Source organism: Pleurodeles waltl, chromosome 12 (genome assembly GCF_031143425.1).
Source record: "Pleurodeles waltl isolate 20211129_DDA chromosome 12, aPleWal1.hap1.20221129, whole genome shotgun sequence".
Lineage (NCBI taxonomy): Eukaryota > Metazoa > Chordata > Amphibia > Caudata > Salamandridae > Pleurodeles > Pleurodeles waltl.
Window position 1 is genome coordinate 528,369,135 of NC_090451.1, and position 20,990 is coordinate 528,390,124.

The 20,990-nt window shown below is 47.6% G+C and overlaps 1 protein-coding gene across 2 annotated transcripts in view; it reads left to right on the forward strand.

Annotated features, from left to right (window-relative positions):
* HYDIN (HYDIN axonemal central pair apparatus protein) overlaps positions 1-20,990 on the forward strand; it is a 2,122,366-nt gene that overhangs the window by 1,755,331 nt on the left and 346,045 nt on the right. For both annotated transcript variants that reach the window (XM_069217473.1, XM_069217472.1), the window contains 3 exons: positions 11,485-11,605; positions 12,441-12,645; positions 14,143-14,378. In XM_069217473.1, coding sequence (XP_069073574.1) covers positions 11,485-11,605; positions 12,441-12,645; positions 14,143-14,378 — 562 coding nt within the window. The remainder of the gene's footprint in view (positions 1-11,484; positions 11,606-12,440; positions 12,646-14,142; positions 14,379-20,990) is intronic.

The window sequence follows — 20,990 nt, forward strand, 5'->3', positions numbered from 1 at the left end:
TCTAGGTATCCCAGAGTCCACTACTCTGCCCACTTCCAAGATGTCAGGACCCCTCTTTTGGAGTGTGGAGCTTGGCAGACTGCCTTACTTGTGGCTACTCGGAGGCTACACACCCATGGAAAGGATGGCTTGGCAACTGCTTTCCCTATCTGTTACCACTGTCAGCCTGTCTACCTAGATAGTAGAGCAGCCCCTCCTGTGTGTGTCCCTCTAGCCCTTCAAAGACATTTTCCCCGTAGAAGCTCACCTTTTAGTCCAACACCCTATGTGGCTTCCTGCCAGGAGGTAATACCTCCTTGAGTGGCAGGCCTCTACTGCTCACTTTCCTGAGTCATTCACATGGAAGACAGAAGCCTGTTTCAGAGATGTTTTAAAGCATGAGCTAAGAGGGCAATTGCCCAGGGCCATGGGGAAAGTGATATTTCTGTCACTTCTATCTTACTTCATCCATTCTCAGGCTACCTATCTCTACCTCCCAGTGCTTTCGCCTTCTACCCAGTGTCATTCTAAGTATTTCTGGGACCCTAGACAAGACATATTTCAAGTGTTTTGTGTTCCCTGGGTACAAATCAGTATTGTCTGGCATAACATGACCTGCTTGAATTAGCAGAAAAAGTGTAAGAAATGTCAATGTTGTTCAAACAGGGGCCCACAAAATATAACTTGCCTAGGCCCCAAAAATCCCTAAAGCAACACTGGGCTATTGAGAAGGACCGTCTTTGAGTGCAGTTAGAAATGGGAGCTGGAACTTGGGCAACCAAAGAGGCAATTTACCAAAGTTGCACTTGGCCCATCAGTGACATTGCATCTGGTTTAACCACTAAATCAGAGCTAATGCACTTTAGGTACTCACCTCAGTAGTCCCAATCAGAAGTAAGCAGGGCTGAAGTGTCAGCCTGCAATACGGTGCTTGCCAATGGGGCTAACAGCTTCTCTTACAGTGAAAACAACAATTGCAGGTTTTTACTGTTAGAACATGTAAAATGCATGCTCTTCTTTTTATCATGCTGCCCCTGCCTTAGGACTCGATAGGCCCGATTTAGGGGTGACATATACATTAAAAAGGGAGGAGTGAGCTTTGGTGGTGTTTCAATGGCAAAGTTGAGTTAGCAGTTTAACTGCTCTATCAGTCTGCAGTGGCAGTCTGTGAGATGTTTTACTTTGCCATACTAGTGGTGGCTCAGCTAGTGGTGCAGTTCACGAGTGATACTTTGAAGTCCCTAGGTAACCCTAGTACCATATAATAGGAACTTATAAGTAAGTTAAGATATGTCAATAGGGTATAAGCTAACCATGTACGTTTTTTAAGGATCACAGCACATACACGGAGTCATGATTAGCAGGGCTCAGTGCAAAAGTGGTGTGAAACCTGCAAACAACATGTTTCCTCACAGGGTCATCCATTGTCCTAGAAAGTAAACCGTATCTGATCCCTCTGCCTCTTCGGGCAGGCCCACCACTCTGATGTGTTATGGCAGGATCACCACTATGCATCATCCGTTCTACCCTTGAGGAAGTGCAGCCTGTCCAGGGCCTCACTGATTTGCATCTGATGTTGCACTGCCTGCAGTCATAGCTCTTGTAGGGTGCACCCATCATAAGTAACTCTACCGGTGAGCTTTCTGTGGTCATCCCTGAGGAGGCCTAGATCTGTGACCAAGTTTTCCTTCCACAGAAGCATGGGAAATTTCTATGGCCTCAGGATTACATCAAGCTTATCCACAGGAGCACTAGACACTATGGAAGGTCTTGCTCCCTACAGTCATCCAGATCCTCAGCTGGGTGGGTCTCAACACAGTCGTGGGTGTACTTGCAGCTCTGTGAAAACCTAAAGCAGAGTGGACGGACTGTTAGCAGTTTTACAGTGCCTAATCACCTGGCGTTGGCAATCAGACAGCAGAAAGAACGGGTCTGGGCTCCTCAGAAGAGACTAGCAGTGGGGCAGGGATTCCAATACAGGCTCAACAGCCTCCCTCTCTGCCCTGGGTCTACCTGGTAATGAGCTGTGGCTAAGCGATGAGGTCCAGACTAATGCTGCCTCTGGAGTAGCTGAATATTGAGAGGCAACAATAGGGAAGCCCGCATGGAGAATCCGCATGGGGAATCCGGGTAGGAACCCGTAGGTAGGATGGCTTCAATATGGAGCAAGTACAGCAGGCAGACAAGCAGGTTACCTCCTGAGCACCACTAGCCATGGGATCAGTACCCACCATTTCAGACAGGCTGCCGGTCAAAGCGGGTGTCCAGCAGGACAAGGGGCAAAAAGATTTCAGGGCCCAGAGAGACTACACCCCGTTCCCCAGCTCCTGGCAGCAGGCAGTTCACCCTTCAGTGAGACCAGAAGGGCTGAGGCAGTCAGCAGCACGCCACAGCAGCACAGGAATTGTGTCTGGGCTCCAAATGTGAGACAGATGCCCTCATGCTTCCAATCACTTGGGGGTGCTTCTCGTTCTGCATGGTAGAAAGACCGAGGCTGCTACTCACAGGGAATGTGCCAGAGGCCCAGCACCCGAGACAGCACTACTGCCCCAAGAGGTCATTCCAGGCTGCCATAGAACCAATCAGGGATGTCAGTGCAGTGACAGTCAGGACGTGGCGATTGCATGCGACCCTGCCCACAGAGCTCTGGTTGCAGCTCCATGAGAGGCACCAGCCCTGGATCAGAGCAGGCTGCCGCCACCACTTATTAGGGTCGATGAGAGGTAGGATAAATCCTCCATGCACCCATCAGGCACCACAGCTGCTTTCAGGATCTGCGCCGACCATTAATGGTGGCTGGCAGGTCAGGCTAGGAGCGGATAAGTGTAATAGTTGGTTTACTGGGACTGGAGCTTCTCTAGTGTGTGTGTCTGCTGTCTTAGATGACCCAGCCATGCCCCTAGAAGCACCCATCTATATATTTTGACTACAAAATATAACAGAATGAACAGAAAAAATTATTTGGGACATGTTATTGCATGTGCGATTTCAAATGTGAGGCAAAACTAGGTTTCAGTGAAGACGAAGAGAAACAGGAAACTAGGAATGCGATTAATCAGGAAAGCTGCAAACCTACGTTTGTTTCATAAAAAACTTTGACAAACTCAAATGGAAATATGGAAGACATGAGCAGTAGAAGGGAAGGGGAGATGCTTTATTGTAATTGAAAATGATCTTAGTCATTGTAAGGTACATACCAACTTAATGCAGACTGCCTGTTCATCTTGTGGCGTTCACTGCAATTTACTTTAATAATTCTGCTATAAATGTTTTTAATTAGATGTGTTCAAATGTATCTTTGGCTTTGTAACCCTCATCCCAAACATCCATGGGTTAGCCAGTCTTAATCAGCAGAAATACCCGAACAGTCTGGGATTATCTCGTCTGAAGTCACTAAAATCTTAGGCCTACCAACAATTCTTTAAGAAACTTGTACACTATTTTGTCAATTTATTTCCAAAATGTTCATGGCGTCAGCAAAGCACGATCAGGGGGTTGATATAGCCGCTCTGGAGGCCGATCTTCATGCTGTAATTCCTCATTTAAGCACAAAAAACACAAGAAGTTGAAGCAGAGTTCTGCTCCTTCCTGGCATTCCCACTTCCTTGACGCAACGTGTGGATGCTGCCAAGCATCCCGCTCCAGCTCTCGAAATCAGACTACTTCAGGGCTGATTCTGCAGCTGATTCCAGCACAACCCGAGCTTCTGGGGCCATCAGCCATGCTGCGCCAGATCAAAGAGTTCCACACAGCTGTTCTCCTGTTCTTTGGATTTCTGCTGACTTCCTCTGGCGTGCGGTGGGCCCAAGGAACTGAGGGGCCTTCCAACTCGGCTACCGCAACCTGGTTCACCCTTGCCACCAGCTGAACCCTCTAAGCCACTTCTGCCTTAGACTCCAGTTCTGACGCTGCCTTCATGAGGTATGGTCCATTGTCTTCGCCTCTGAAGGAGGAAATTCTTATTGTACTCTCTGACGCCAAATTGGACACCAGTCCAAATTCGACAGATGTTGCGCCCAAATCGGAATGAGGCACTGGTTCCTGCACTCGAACTTCCACATGGCAGGCAACATTCATTGCATTCCCTCTTCGGCACTGACTCTGACTGACTCTGACTGGCCAAGGTGATGAGTTCCCTCAGCCCTATGCCAAGGACAGTTGGTATGAGGACTTGCAGGAAGCTAGTGTGCTAGATATCTCCCCAGCCCAGAGACAGCTCTTTTCTTTCGTCCCAGCCCAACCATGACAGAGTCTGCCTCCTATGCTATAGTAATGCCTAGTACAGCTGAAGTCCTTGACCGCCATCTTCCAGTCATGGAGGCTATGCAAGCGTACTCGCGAAAGTTAGAAGACACGTTAATGTGGAGCCATTATAAACACAATTAATAAGGAATTCATGAAAATTAATAGAAAGATTCAACAGCCCTGATGAAGTCATGGGGTACGCCCCTGACGAAACACGTGTTGGGTTTCTGGCGAGTTCTGGCAGCAACTGACAAGTAACGGCTGGAAATTGAAGCGTTGAAGAATAAAGACATGAATATTGTTTTCGAATTGAAGAATAAAGACACGAATATTGATTTCTAATGGACTTTACGTTGGATGTGTGCCTTATATAAATCAATATTGTCAGTGATCTTCATTACTGAGTGTAAGGAGTAAAGGGTGACCTTCTTTTAAGTGCACCATCAGTATTAACCCGAATACATCTGATTATTGACAAGCAGCGCCACATACTCCCTATGTTCACCCATTAGTATTACAACGTGTTGACTGAGGTACTACAACTAGGCCAGATGACTTCTGAGCTTCTCCTCCCATTCATTGAGGCCCTGACAGATACCCTCCCAAGTGCTTTGACCATGCCTTGAACTGGCGCTTCTGTTAACAGACAACTCACCAGGTGCCATCACCTGTTCCAGGCGAACTGGCCTTTTTGTGCAGTACCCTTCTCCAGAGAGCCTTGTGGTGCAAGTCTCCACCAGCTGGGCCTTCCTCAACCCTTTTCCCACTAAAGCGGCATCAGAGAGTGAAGACATTCAGTAAATGCTTCTCGCCAGCTTGGCCCTGCAATCGATCAATGACTCCTGTTTGTTTAACCATTGCACTCATGTCATTTAGGAATTGGTGGAGAAAGTCCTCACTAGCATACCGGAAGACCTTCACCCTGTCCTTTCGGAGGTGATTCAAAATGGTCGTGATGTGGCCAAGTTCACAATTCTTTGTTGCTTAGACCACTGACTCCATTGGGCAAGCTAAAAGCACCAGCGTTCCCATTTGTTATCATGCGCGGCTGCTTTCCACTGTTTTTTCAAGCAACGCCCACTCCTCCCTGATGAGCATACCCTTCGATGGATCTGGCCTGTTTGGGAACAAAGCTGACTCTGCCCTTAAACGGTTCAATGAGAGTGGGGCCACCGCTCACTCACTGGGCTTCTCTGTGTGCCCTTGTAGGGGACTACAGCCACCTGGTATGAGGCAAAATCCACCGATTTCATCTGGGTTGGCAAGTGATCACTTCGGACAGGTGGGACCTACAGATTGTCCACAAAGGTTATGCCCTAGTCATTCTTACTTCCCTTCGGCACCTTCCACCATCCACTTAGTGACTGGCAGAGGACCATCTCTCCATTTTGTGTCATTAAGTCCAATCCCTTTTGACCAAAGGGGCTGTTGAGAAAGTCTATTACACAAAAGGGTGTGTGTGTGTGGTGGGGAGGCGGGGAGAACCAGAAAAGGTACCTCAGTAAAGTGTTATTAATTTGAGGCAACTCAAACATCTGTAGATGAGCAGAGTCATTATACTCAAGCTCATCTCCTCCTATTTGGTTTTAATCATACTAGTGGATAACAAAATAAAGGTTAAGTACTGGTAATCCCCTAGGTATTTTTAAGTATCTTGATCCCTTCACTGTCCAGCAAACTTTATATAAGAACTCCCTCTGGTAGGTCCGAACCAGATGGTTGAGTCCGCCCTTGTGACATTGTTCTACAAGGGTGGGTAGGGGTGGTCTATGATGAAGCATCAGACCACTAAGAGTATGAGACCACTCCTTCAATAAAGGAAACATTCCCTTGTTCTTCTTAAACACAGAGGGATTTCATAACAAACCAATGAGTTCTTCACCTCAGTAGGGGTGGCTTTTTTGAAAACTTGTTTTCAACCTATGACAATATGAGCTCTGACCCGCATTGATAGTGCTTCAAAGAACATTTTACTGAGCTACCTTTCCTGGATTTTCTTCCCCCCCCTCCCAATACCCTTTTATGTACATAGATTTTCCCTGGGAAGATGTGTGGTGGGCTGTACTTCTCAACTCTCCTTTTGTGTTAGGCTGTTGAAAGAATGCCAGCACCATAAGTAGGAAGTAGTTGTTATTCCCGCTACTTATTGGTACCAAAGAAGGATGGAGGACTTTGGCCTATTCTAGATGTGCGCCCCTTCAACGCCTTCCTTCGGGAAGGAGAAATTCCAAATGATCACCCCAGGTCTCGTCTGCCCTCGACCCTGGAGACTGGATGATGGCCTTGGGCCTGCAGGACACCTATTTCCATGTACACATCTTGCCATGCCATCAGCACTAACTGCAGCTTGTGGAGGGACAGGAGCATTTTCAGTTAGCTGTGCTCCCCTTTGGCCTCACTAGTGCTCCTTGGGTGTTCACAAAAGTAATGGCAGTGGTGGCAGCACACCTTCAGAGGTCAGGTTGCCAGTCTTTACCTACCTCGATGACTTGCTGTTAAAGACAGGCTCCTCCCAGGGAGTTTTCAGCTACTTCCAGACTATGGCAAACCTCCTGTCATCTTAGGGGAGCACTATAAATGTGCCTAAGTCACACTTGACTCTTTCTCAGATGCTCCTCTTTATCAGAGCCATTCTGGACATGGTTCAGGTTCATGCCTTCCCCTGGGAAATAGAGTCCAGGACATTGAGGCTGTGAACCAGATCTTTCAGTCTCAGTTCTGGATTTTAGGGAGGTCGACTCTGAGTCTACTGAAACTGATGCCACCCTGCTGGTCGAGCACACCAGGTGGTATATGCAGGCTATGCAGTGGAATCTGAAGCCCCAGTGGGCACAGCATCAAGGAGAACTCTCTTACAATGTTCAGATTTCATAGGAGACCGCACAATACCTTCAGTGGTGGTTACTGGACTGTGATTAGGCCACAGCAGACCCCTCTTCCTTCTCCACCCAGAGGGGACGATTGGGACTGATCCATCACTTCGGGGCTGAGTGAACCATCTGGGAGAGGTGGAGATCAGGTCTCTGGTCTCCAGTTGAGTCCTGGCTCTATATCATCCTTCTGGAACTGAGGGCTATCCACTTGGCATTGAAAGACTTTCTCCATCCATCAAGGGGAGGCTCATTGACAACACCACCGCTGTGTGGTACTGCAACAAATAAGGTGGGTGGGGTCAATGACCCTGTGCCAGGAGACATTGTGCCTAAGCAACAGGCTGGACCACCGAGGAATCTTTCTTGTGGTGAACCACCTGGTATGCTCCCTGAGCACCAGGATGGATTAACTCCGCTTCAGTGCCTAGCGGATCACAAGTGGCAGTTACACCTGGAGGCAGCATAAGGTCTCTTCCGCAAATCAGGAGAACCTTGACTCCATCTGTTCGCCACCTCCGAGAATGCAGAATGTCAACTCTTCTGTGCGTTGGAGTTTCCATAGAGTCTCTCTCTGAGGCGCATTCTGCCTCGAGTAGAATTCAGGACTCCTTTTCTTTGTGGGATTCGCCAGATCTAAAAAAAGGCAAGGCTGTGCAGAAGCGTGCCATCTCATGCCGGATAGTCCTCTGCATTAGGATTTGCTACGCCTTGGCAAAGAAGCACCTTCCAGAATGACTGAGCACATTCCACCAGGGCCAAAGCTGCTACCATGATGTTAGCACATGGACTGCTTGTCCTAGACAACTGCCAGGCAACTACGTGGGCATCCCGCCATACGCTCATGAAGCAATATTATCTGGACAGCCAAGTCTGCCAAGAGGGGCACTTCGCCAGCTCAGTCCTGCAGGAGTCTCACAGCCCACCTCCAATAAGGTACTGCTTTGGAATTTATTCCAAAGGTGAGGCATCTGCTGCTAGATATCTCTTTCAGAAGTACATTTTACTTACCTTCGATAACACTTTTTCTGATAGAGACTCTATCTAGCCACACATTACTCACCGACAATCCCATCCTCCCTGTTCTGTGTTTGGACTCTACTCATCAATGAGATATCAAGTCTGGGAATCCACACACAGGTCTGTCAGTTTGCTTTTAGGGTTCCACATCTGGGGGCATGGAAAGTGTTGAAAGCAACTGGAGTCAGCACACAGAAGTGGCACTTATATAGGACCCCACGTCACTTCCTGAGCAGAATGGCATCAGTGCAGGCCACCTTCTATTGCGCAGAGGTTCTATGGAAAAGTTTCTGAATCTAATCTGATTCCTCAGGAATGTTCCAAAGGTGAAGAATCTGCTGCTTGATAATCTCTACCAGAAAAATGTTATCAAAGGTAACTTATTCTTTTAAACTGTGAAACCCTTGTAAACTGGGATAATTTACACAGCAAGGTACCAGTGATCCATTTTTTCTTCTCCCTTTTGATAGAAAATATAAAAATGGTATCATAGAGTCAAAAATCTGAATATTACGTGTGTGGATTTGTGCGCTTAAGGATATTGCAATCTTATTTGTTTTGTTGCGGTGTATAAATGTTCATTGCTTAGCTTCAAATGGTTTTAGAGTTTGAGCTAACTTTCTTAAATATGTGCCTTTGAGGCCGTTCAAAGTGTTTATAGGTGTTTTAGATTTAACTCACCTACTCACGATGAATATGTAGATTGGTGATAGGATATATTATGTTTCAACAAAACTTGAAAGGATGTACCACTGAGGGAACATAGATTTTGACAATTCTATGGCTTTGATTAGTATTGTGCATATTGTGTGTGTGGGAGACTGGAAGGCTCATGAATTTGTTGTGATGTATGCTAAAATTGCTTGTTGTTTTATGTGCACTTGGGTGTCAAACCCTAGTGAAAGAAGATTACCAACAAACATGAAATCTTTGATGTGAGACTTACATTTCCCAATTCCTGACTGTAAGAGGAAGCTCATAACAGAAGGAATAGCTGTAAGTCATGTCAGAATGGCAGATAACATGCCGTGACACTGAGAATAAAAGGAGATGACATGTATGTTGTAGTTCTAATTTCACACATGCACCTGCGATTCCAGCAATTGCATTAAAAAGTCCTGATTTATCAGAACGTTCATTGTTTGCAGAGGTTCAAAAGCACAACATGAATCACAGTAAGAAGTAATCATTGAGATGCTAATGAACTGTCAGGAAATTGCACCTGTTAGCGCTGCGAGTTTCAAAGTTACTTGAGACCACTACAGGTGCAGATCTTATGACCCCCTGGCACACTGCAGAGACAGATTGGTGACAGGCGAAAGAGGGTTGGACAGAGCGGGCGGCTTTGTCGTTTCTACTTACACCTGGTGAAAGTGAACAAATCTAGATTTTGTTGGCACCCGACAGTGCCCAATACAATCATTGGCATGTAGATCCTATGTCTCATTATGGATAGATGGATATCCATGCTGCAGTGTGGAACACGTGATATAGTAGTCGACTTCAGTTGCTGAAGCACTTTGTCCCTGTGCTCAAGCACCACAATTAAGAACTAAGAAGGGAATGAAACTCCACCGATGTGTGTGAATTGGCTCACTGCAGTCATAATCCTAAGAAGCCCTTGGCTTAGGTGGGATGTCTCTGGAACGGTATGTGAGGTAAAGAAGTGTAACTAGGAATCTTTGCCAAGAAAGCGTAGCTTTTTTAATTAAGGGTGTGACTTACAACATGATAATTAAAATCCCATGCTTTACAAAGGGTGCCACCTGACTGCTGTCTCCTCCCCCCCCCCCCCCCCCGCCAGCAGCAACCGTTGCAAATCCTTTCACAAAGAAAGCATAATAAACTCTGTTTATTATCATTTCCTGGTGAAAGGGGTGGGGCATTGGGGGAGATCACCAGGGGTGTGTGCACTGTGCACTCCCCTCAGAGCACATGTGTTTGGCCGGATGTCTCGGTCTAGCCAAACACAGGTGCGCACAGGGCTCGCTGGGCTGGAGAGCACCTGCACAGGCTCCCAGTCTGCCTGGGCGCTCCCAGCCAATCCTGACGCTGCTCTGAGCAGTGTCAGGATTGGCCACAGGGCAGTCTGGGAGACAGTGCCTGCAGCAGTGATGGGAGAGGAGCAGCGCAGCGCAGGAGTGGAGCAGGTAAGTGATTTAAAAAAATATATATATATTAATTTTCTCCTGCACCCCATCCCACTCCCCGACTGCCCCCCAGTGTCTCCCCCCCCCCCTGCAGAACTCCCTGCCGACAAAGCCCCGTGAGCCACTCCTGCAACGGAAGTATGCATAAAATAATCAGGCCTATTGGATTTGCCAAGAATGTTAGCAGTATCAAATAAATGAGTAACACCAATGATATTGCTGTGAATAAAACTGAAGAGTCTGGATTCTGAAATTTTGAGACACACACACACTTTGTGCCCGAGTGACAGTTATCTCCAGAGTTCCTCCTCGTGGCCCATCATAAACATTCATAACCTGAACACTCCCAGACACCTGGAGGCATAAAAGAGTAATATGTTGCACGAAAAATTTACAAAACCACAGCATCTAAAAAATATACTCTTGGGTAATGCAAGACGAAATAAAAGTGAAATGTAAACGGCATTTTTTAATTACCTTAAGGCTTTATATAGTCATATTTGGGATTGTGAGCATTGTTTTTGCCTGTAAAGTTAATGATGTGAACTTACACACCAATGTGGATACTCACTGGTCTGAGCTCCTGCAGGAGGCGTACCACTTAAAGTCGAGCAGGTGGCGCACAGATGTGGAGTGAGTGACAGGGACCCAACCACATCTATGCACTTGGTCCTGCCGGCGCTTCGCACACACCCTCGTAGGTCATTCTCCCATCTCTGACACAGTCTGCACCAACAATAACTTCACCTCACTATAGCTACAGAATCCCAATCTGACTCATTTATTCGGGGTGTGCCACTCTGCTCCCCGACCCCCCAACAAGCTACATCTGACTGCCATCTAATCCCTGTTTGGTGCGTCATTCCACCTCAGTGCTTGCATTCCAGTGCATGAGGAACTATTTTACATCTCAAAAGTACCCGGAATAATTTAACATCTAATCGTTTATCACATGGATGAGTTGAATACTTTAAGCAACGTTTTTGTTTTTCGCTGCAAATTAAAAAAATATATATTTTAGTTAGGACTCAAAATGCAAGCCAGACGTATTGGCTTTGCCACTGCTTGCTTCCTGTTGTGTTCAGGCTTTGCTATGCATGAATGCCCCCCAACCTCACTCCCAAATATTAACTTGTTCTATGTGTAAATGTTACCTAAAATGCACATGGATATTTAAATGACCGTGCAGTGAAGTATGCCCTTCTGTCTTTACTTTTCAGACCAGTCCAGGTTGTCAAGCGCTCACGTTCCCGTGAAGGCTCAAGCTCTACCAAATCCGTTCCTTTGGGTAAAACGAAGCGCAGTGAGTCGTCACAAAGAGAGGTGGCTGTGTCTGGCCAGGTGAGTGCTTAAAATAATACTAGTATACACCAGCACTGTGTAATAAGGTAGAGGCTCATTGACAGCATCTGTTGCTATAAGCAAAAGTTGCGCATTATCACACACCCTGTCTTCAATTAGTTTCCGAATAATGTAACTTCATATCTAATCAATGCTAACTCCTGCAGATTCCTAAATGAAAAATTACACCTGGCCAGAGACTAGTAATGGATCTTTTTCTAGCCACAGTGTGTTGCAAAATGGCGATTGAAGCGATATATACAGTACTAAAACTCCGGTGACGTCAGTTTCTTTTTTCCCGCACCTCCAGAACTGTGGCATCCGAAGTCGTTGGTGAATTTTCTCACTATTTGAAAAAAAAAAATGTTTTGTTTTTTAAATTTTTCTGTTTTTGAGGATATCTTTCCCCGAAATCATTAGGCTTGAAGCCCTGACATACTTGTCAGTGAGTGATGTTGGTCAAGAATCATTAGCCGAGTGCTGATGGTGTCTGGGTTCTCAGCATAACACCTCACTTAATAAAGAAATCTTGGTCTTTTCATGAATCCTAAGGATATTATGGTGATAGAAGCTGAATTAATGATGGCTTCTTCGAAAGGTTGGTCTTGTAGTCCACTTCGATGTGAATGTTGTGTTGGATCTTAGCAATTCTTCAGTAATTGGAAAATTAAACTGTAGCTTTTGTATGTGTTTCATGCATTATGTTGAATATAAGGCATAGTTGACTGTAGTTCGGTATGCTTTATTAAACCTTAACCGCTTTAGAAGCAGTTAGTGTCCTCAGACTTGGCTTCAGGTGTTTTAGATTAGACTTGATTTTCTTTTCTATTTTCAGGCACGTTTTTCACTTGGAATTTTCACTATTTTTCCTGGATTTGGGGCCATTTCGCCTGGTGGTTCTCAAATCATTACAATTGAGTGTTTACCAGACCAACCTGGCAAGAGCGAAGAGTTACTGGCTATCGATATATCAGATCGAGACCCCACTGATCATCCTAATGGCATTCCATATAAACTTTTAGCAGATGGCTGCGTTCCAGGTACATTGCATTTAAGTTACTTAAGCAATCAAGAAGTCAAGAGCACATATAGACCTTGCAATTACAATCACAAATGTAACTGAATCAGGAATGTGCATCTTATCTAATCACATGCTAGTATCACTATTTGTTTTGTCTATACAACCATTTATCACTTTTTTTTCCTAAATTCTCTCACTTGGACCCCCTTTGTACTGCACCAATTTCTTATGTTTTTCTCTGTTATCTAAATCCTCACTATCATTCACTTTCTCCTTGAGATAACAAACTCCTCCTCCTCCTTTTCCTTATGATCCAAATCTTTTACAGTCAGTGCATTATTATTTATTTTCATTCATTGATTTTTGCAGCTTTATATAGTGCAAAACGAGCCTAAGGCATTGGAGAGCTTTACATTATCACCAGTTACATTAAAAAAGAACACATTGTTTACAGCGAGATTAAGTGTTTTGCCCAGAATCATACGATGTTGAGCCAACGCCGAGACCCGAACTTGGTTCCCCAGTTCAGATGTCGGGAGCTCTGGCCCCAAACGCCACATCCTCTCCCCCAAGATCATTTTCAGATGTTTGAATGTCTAATTTTAGAGAGTGCTTCCTAAATGTGATTTATTTTATATTGAAACCTGACATAAAGATGGTAATTCATTATCTGTGTTTTTTTTTTACATTTAGTAACACACAAACTTTTACATCCAGTGCTACAGATATAAATATTAGGTTTACCACAATGAGGAATGTTCAGTCTACAGAAGCGCTCATAATCTAATTTTAACAACAGGAAGTCTCACAGAAGATGCCAATCATCTGTTCTTTTTATATTTGTGGCCCTATATGGGAAGGGTATGCCCAGACGTTGGTCCCGTGCTTACTGTGCAACTGGATTGAAGCTAGCCTGGCTGATGATGGGTGATAGCCAGCAACCATTCCTAGGAAGCTTTTTTCCGGTCCAGGGAAGCCCTGGTTTGGGAGCTCGTGCTAGACTGTTCCCATGGGGAGCAGGGTCAAGACTGATTTGTATATGGCTGGGTCCAAACTAGAGTGGTGAGCAAAAAAATTATGGCTGGTGAATGTTTGACATTGTCCAGCATTCCATCCATCATCTATTTTTTTTGTAATCTTTCAATTTCAGCACAACTATTCCAAACCTAACAAAAAGAGCCATTCCACTGCATGCTTAAAAGCAAAATCAAGCCATAAATCTGCCCTAAAAGCCAGTCTTCCTTTTATACTTCTATAATTCTTGCCACCAATCTTTCTGTGCTAAGCTGGTGAACCCTCACTAATTCCCCCCGCATATACACAGGTATCCTCCTTCTCTGCACTAATTCTTTCTCAAAGGGATCTGGTAAACACCAGCCTACATTCATCAGTTATATAAGTTTGTAGTACCTTAAAAAGACGAGTGTGCTTCATTTGCTCTTTCAACGTTCTTGCCTCAGCCTTTTGCCCATTAGATTTATTGTAATCGTATGTTTCTCTTCTCTCTCCTTTATAGCATTTGCGATTGATGACATTGCTTCCATTTTTGAGGAGCATCGGATTTGTCACAATATGCACCTATTTCAGGGTGTACAGCCCTCAGAGGTTGGTGGAGTGTATGTAGAGGATGAGAACCGGTTTATCTTCAACAATGTCCTGGTGGGAAGGCATGCGACTGCACGCTTCAAAATTATCAATACGGGCAAAGTACCTTGTGATGTGGTCTTATCTGTCAAACCAGTCTCTGCCAAGGTAAGAAGGGTCTGCTGCAAGGTTGGAGGAAGGACTGTTGGAAAGGGCAAAATGAAATGTTGTGCAGGACTGATGTACAGCTTGAAGATGGTACTTTGGTCAAAATCTCTGCCTCACAATAACTCTTGGCCTCATGTACAAAGATTCTAAACCAAATAGTAAATTTAAACTGTAACTAACAATGATTCATAATATTCCCTTTCTTCTTTGGAATGTATTAATATCGGTCAGTAAAAGTGGATACAATTTGGGACTCAACTTCTACCGAATGCATTGGTAGGTTGCCAACCGACCTAAATGCTAATACGTTGGTTCGGCTATACAGAATCATAGTGCGTTGCAATTTGACCTACATCATCAATATTCATGATGTTTTAGGTCGCAAATTGCAACCAACTACAATTGGCCTCAATCACAGGGACTGTAGCCTGCTCAAGTCCGCAGACAAATTCTTTGATTGCTTTCAAATTGATCATATTTTGAAAAAATGTAGACTTTTTTCCTTAAAGAAAAACAGGATGTGATTAAAAAAAAAAAAAAAAAGTTATCTGATAGGAGGGGCCATTATGACTGCGGCGGTCGACTGTAATATGGAGGAAAGTAATGCCAACAGGCTGGCGGATTTGCCTACATATTATGACATTGGCGATTTGGCTGCAGCCAAACCGCCAATGTACCACACCGACCGCCACAGTGGTAACGGCCATCAGGCTGGAGACAACAATCTCCAGCCCAGAGGCCATCACTTGGCCGCCTGCAGGATTACGACCCTGCCTACCGCCATGGTTTTCGTGCTCCATTACTGTCTCGAAAACCATGGCGGTAGGCACTATCAGTGACAGGGAATCCCTTCCCTGTCACTGATAGGGGTCTCCCTCAGATCCCTCCCCCTCCAAAGGTCCCCCTGCACCCCTTCCCTCTCCAGACAACCCCCCTTCTTCTCCTGATCTCCCCACTTCATACACGCCCTCCCTTCAGACATGCACCCATTCCCACATTCATCCACGCATGCATGCATCCATTCATACACACATCCACACACACTTACATACATACACGCAGACACGCATTCACACTACTCAACATACACACAATCACACCCCCAAACATGCACACACATACAACACGCAACACCCCCCCTGCATACACGCACATACAGACATACGCACACACACACACAACACCCCCTTCCCCTGTTGGAGCATCCACTTACCTGTGTCCAGGGGGTCCTCCGGCAGGAAATGGGACGTGGCGCTACTGCCAGCAGCAGCGTCCACCAGCAGAACACAGTCAGGCCGTATTACTTCTCATAATACGGCCGGCGGCGGCGGACTACCGGCCTGGCGGTGCTCCTGGCAGCAGTGCCACCTTACCGCCATCTGCCGGCATGGGCACAGCCGTATTTCCACCATCCTTCTGGCGGGAATGCGGCTGTGGTCATAATTTGGCAGGTGGCTGGTAGCCGGGGCGACAGTCTTGTGGCGGGCGTCGCCGCGGCGGTAGGCGGTTTTTACCACCGGGGTCATAATGACCCCAGAGACTTCTATTTTCAGATTCATTAGCTTAGAATTTCCCCCAGGCATCAGACTGCATCCGGAGATTTTTCTTCGAGAAATACCCTTGCGCATCAGTAAGTGGTGTTGGTCGACTCCGCGGGCGTCCTTGGCGTCGTAGTCACCTTGATGACATCGGGAGTAATACATAGACGCTGCCTCAGCACAGTGATGTCAGTTCTTTCCTTTCCGCGCCACGTGCTGATCTGGAGAGAGCTACCCTTGTCTCTTTTTGACCGATTTTGACCATTTTGTCAAATTTTCAAGTGAGTTTTTGGTGCGTCGAGGATGTCCCCAAGGACCGGGTTCAAGCCATGCAAGGACTGTTGTCGCATGATGTCGTTGACGGGCCCGCATCAGGTTTGTATGTGGTGTCTCAAGCGCGACCATGACCCGAAGTCGTGCTCCGAGTGCCGGGCCATGGACCCGAAGGCCTTGAGGCAGCGGTCCGGTGCTCGACTCCGCGTATGTCCCGATCTCACTCGAGAGGAAGGTTTCGAGACCGGTCGCTGAGTAATCACTACTTGTCTTCCCCAAAATCTTTGGGTACAGGTAAGAAGTCGTCGTCGAAGCGGTCTCATCGCGCTTCGACTTTGCCCTGTCGATTGGCTGACGTGACGCAGGAGAAGCGTAGATGCTCAAGGCCTCTGTCCTCGGAGCCTGCTTCTGGGTCTGCTCTGCTCTTTCCACAGTTTCCAGGAGCTGGAGCGACAACCCCCGCCCCCCCCACCCCTCCCCCAGCTTTAAGGAATTCTATGAGGCCATGTGTCCTCATTCTATTTTCTAACCCCATCCAATTTCTCACTTAACCACCAGTTTTCTTGTCTATATTTACTGGATGCTGTTCAGTTTTCTTAGCACTGTCATTCACTCCCTCGATCCTTATCTTTGGGCAGACCGACCCCGATATGGCGCCTTTGGGCTCAAGGGGTTCGGTTGAGGGGCCTCCGGGTTCCTCGCCGGCGGCTTCGGCTCCGGCCACCAAGGTCCCCTCCAGATACGCTTGCAGATCCGCACCGGTGCCGGTCGCACCACTGAGACCTCCCCTGGTGCCAGGTTGATTGTCGATGCTCACGATGTCGGTAGTGCCCACTATCAACGTCGACCCAATCCTTATCCATGACGACTTGGAGTCAGAGCAGCGTCCGCTGCCACCTCTGTCTTCGATGGGGCCTACTCACCCCAGGTCAGATTTAGGCCCTTTTTCCTATGGGCACGAATTTGGGGAAGGATTGGACGGGTCCCTCACCCTTATAAATACTGGGATGACCCATCTTTGGACTTGGCAGAGGAATTGGGTGAGGCCAGTGGACTGCACACTTCTCCAGACGCTGGCATGCTGTCTCCTCCTAACGTGGCTATGGTGGAGGGAGCGACTTATGCTATGGTGGTCAGTAGGGCGGCCAAGGTTCTTGGCCTTGAGCTACTTGCTGTAGAGGTCAGGTCCAGTCTCCTGACGGAGATGCCTCAGCCAGGAGCTTCCACATCTGAGCCTCTTTTACCTTTCAATGAAACCATCACCAATGTCCTTTTAGGTACTTGGTCCAAACCCAACACAGGGGCGCCTGTGAATAGGACTATCGCACGCCGCCATCGGCCCACTCCGAACGACCCCAAATTCCTGTCCCATCACCCCACGCCTTGAGAGTCTTATCATCCAGGCTTCCTCTTCCTCAGGCACATTCCCTTCTGCACCTCCGGATAGGGAATCAAAAAGGCTGGATCAATTTGGGAAGAAGTTGTTTTCTTCCTCCAGTCTTGCGCTGGAGTCTGTGAAAACTACATGCCTTTTGGGCCGGTATACCCACTCTCTGTGGGATACAGTTGCGCACATCTTGCCGCAGATACCGGAGAAGGCCCGTGCTATTGTCTCCCAAGCTGTCAACGATGGGAGAGATGCGGTGAAGTTCATGATCCGATGTGGGCGGGACACGACCGACTGTCTGGGCAGATCGGTTGCTACGACAGTGGCCGTGAGACGCCACGCCTGGTTGCGTACCCCTAGTTTTCCAGGGATGTCCAACAGTCTCTCATGGACATGCCCTTTGATGGCTCCCATCTCTTTGGATACAAAGCGGACTCGGCCTTGGAGAGATTCAAGGATTCCCGGGCTACTGCTCGGTCCCATGGTCTTTCCACTGCCCCTCGCCGCCAGCAGTCCGCTTTGCGCCCCTTTTGTGCCCACGGAAGGGGCTCCCTGTCGCGTCCCCCGCCCAGCCACTGTGCCACCCATGTTGTTCAGCTGCTGCATGGCCGGGGACGTGGAATCCCATGTGGACAGGGAACCAGAGGTCTGCCCAGTCCACCTCTGCCCCCACTGCGGCATCCAAACCCTCCTAGTCCGTCCCCTTATTCCCATCCAGTTGGCTGTAGGATTCGCCATCACCTTCCCACTGGGAATCCATCACTACGGACAGGTGAGTTTTGCAGATCGTTCGAAAGGGCTGCTCCCTCCCTTTCGAATCTACTCCACTGGCCATGCCTCCATCACTCAACCAACTCCCAGAGGATCACTTGGCACTTCTCTGCCAGGAAGTCGCGGCTTTGTTGGCCAAGGGAGCTATAAAGAAGGTCTCTGTGCCAGAAGTAGGTCATGGTTGTTATTCCTGCTACTTTCTGGTGCCGAAAAAGCACAAGGGCTTACGTCCTATCCTAGACCTTCAGGACCTCAACTACTTCCTCAAGAAGGGGAAATTCAAAATATTCACCCTGGCTCAGGTTCTATCTGCCCTGGACCCAGGAGACTGGATGGTAGTGTTGTACTTGCAGGATGCTTATTTCCACATCCCCATCCTGCCTGCCCACCGACATTACCTACGATTCGTGGTAGGTCACGAGCACTATCAGTTTACCGTGCGCCCCTTCGGCCTTACCAGCGCCACTCGCGTGTTCACGAAAGTGATGGCGGTGGTTGCAGGTCATCTGCGTAGGTCTCAGTATTCCCCTACCTCGACGACTGGCTGTTGAAGGCAAACTAGCCCCAGAAAGTAATCTCCCACCTTCAGACTACAGTGAGCCTCCTGCACATTCTGTGATCAACGTGCCAAAGTCACACCTGACTCCCTCTCAGACTCTCCCTTTCATTGGAGCTTTTCTGGACACAGTGCAGTTTCGGGCTTAACCTCCCAAAAAGTGAGTCCAAGACATTAAGGCTATGATTCCGATCTTTTAGTCTCTGTCTTGGGTTTCGGTGAGACTGACTTGAGGCTGCTGGGCCTCATGGTCTCCTGAATCCTGCTAGTGACACATGCCAGATGGCATATGCGGGCTCTGCAGTGGGACTTGAAGTTCCAGTGGGGGCAGCATCAGGGGAATCCCTACGACATGGTCCAGATCTCGGGGGGGGACTGCGGAAGACCTGCAGTGGTGGCTTTCGAATCCACATTGGGTCCACCGCAGATCCTTCTCCCTTCCCCAGCCAGATCTATCTATAGTGACAGATGTGACGCTTCTGGGTTGAGGCGGCCACATGGGAGAGGCGGAGATCAGAGGCCTGTGGTCTCCGGTGGAGTCTGGGCTCTATATCAATCTTCTGGAGCTCCGGCGATCAGGCTTACGTTAAAAGCATTTCTTCCCTCTCTCAAAGGGAAAGTGTTCACGGACAATACTACCGCCATGTGGTACTGCAACAAACAGGGCAGAGTAGGGTCCTCGACCCTTTGTCAGGAGGCACTAAGGCTCTGGACATGGCTGGAACATCAGGGCATTACCCTGGTGGTTCAACATCTGGTGGGTTCTTTCATCGCCAGAGCGGATGAACTCAGCCATCGATGCACAGCCGATCATCACGAATGGCGTCTCCATCCCGAGGTGGTGCAAGGCCTCTTTCAGCAGTCGGGAGGGCCTTGGTTAGATCTGTTCACCTCTGCAGAGAACGCACAATGTCAGCTGTTTTGCGCATTGGAGTTTCCAAGGCGGCACTTGCTCGGAGATGCTTTTAGTCTTGAGTGGAAATCCGGCCTCCTTTACGCCTATACCACTTATGCCCAGAGTTCTCAAGAAGATCAGGAACGACCAGGCCCAAGTCATCTTGGTGGCTCTGGACTGGGCACGGAGAGTATGGTATCCAGATCTATTGAGTATGGCCATCGATCCTCCACTCCGACTGCTTCTTCGGGCCGATCTTCTGTCGCAGCAGCAGGGGACGGTTCCCCACCCGAACCTGTCCAATCTCTGCCTTCATGCGTGGAGATTGAGCAGCAACAGTTGACGACGACTTTTGATCTTCCACCCGAAGTCTGTTATGTTATCTTGGCAGCCAGGCATCCCTCAACCAAAACGGTATACGCCTGTTGTTGGCATAATTTTGTGGCATGATGCACCAACAAATCTGTTGATCCCCTCTCTGCCCCTCTATCTGAGGTTCTTTTGATCATTCTTTCTTTGGCTCTGCAGGGCTTTGCTTTGGGCACCCTTGACGTGTATTTATCTGCCATTTCGCCCTTTCTTAGGTTACCTGATCAGCCCTCATTCTTTAAATCTCCTATTGTGAGTAGATTCCTAATAGGTCTCATCAATTTATTTCCTCCCCCTCCATTTATAATGCCTCAGTGGGACCTCAATCTTGTCCTTACTTATTTAATGTGTACTCCCTTTGAACTGATGCACAATTGTCCCTTACGGCTCCTCACCTTCAAAACTGTCTTTTGCCATCACTTCTTCTCGCAGGGTGAGCTTTAGGCCCTTTCATCCAAACCTCCATACTTGTCTGTGCACCCTGACAAAGTGGTGTTGCGCACTAAGGCTTCTTTCCTTCCAAAGGTGGTTACGCCTTTTCATGTAGGCCAGTCCATCACCCTGCTTACTGTCTAGGCACCCCCACATCCTTCCCATGAGGAGGAGAGACTCCACTGTCTGGACTTCAAAAGAGCGTTGGCGTTCTATCTTAATCGTACTAAAGATTTCTGGGTGGACGATCAACTCTGTCAGGTATGTGGGTGCAAAGAAAGGGAAGGTGGTGCAAAAATGTTCCATGTCTCGATGGATACTTCTTTGCATCATGATGTGCTATGCTTTGGCCAAGAAGCAACCCCCTGAGGGCTTGCGTGCTCATTCCATC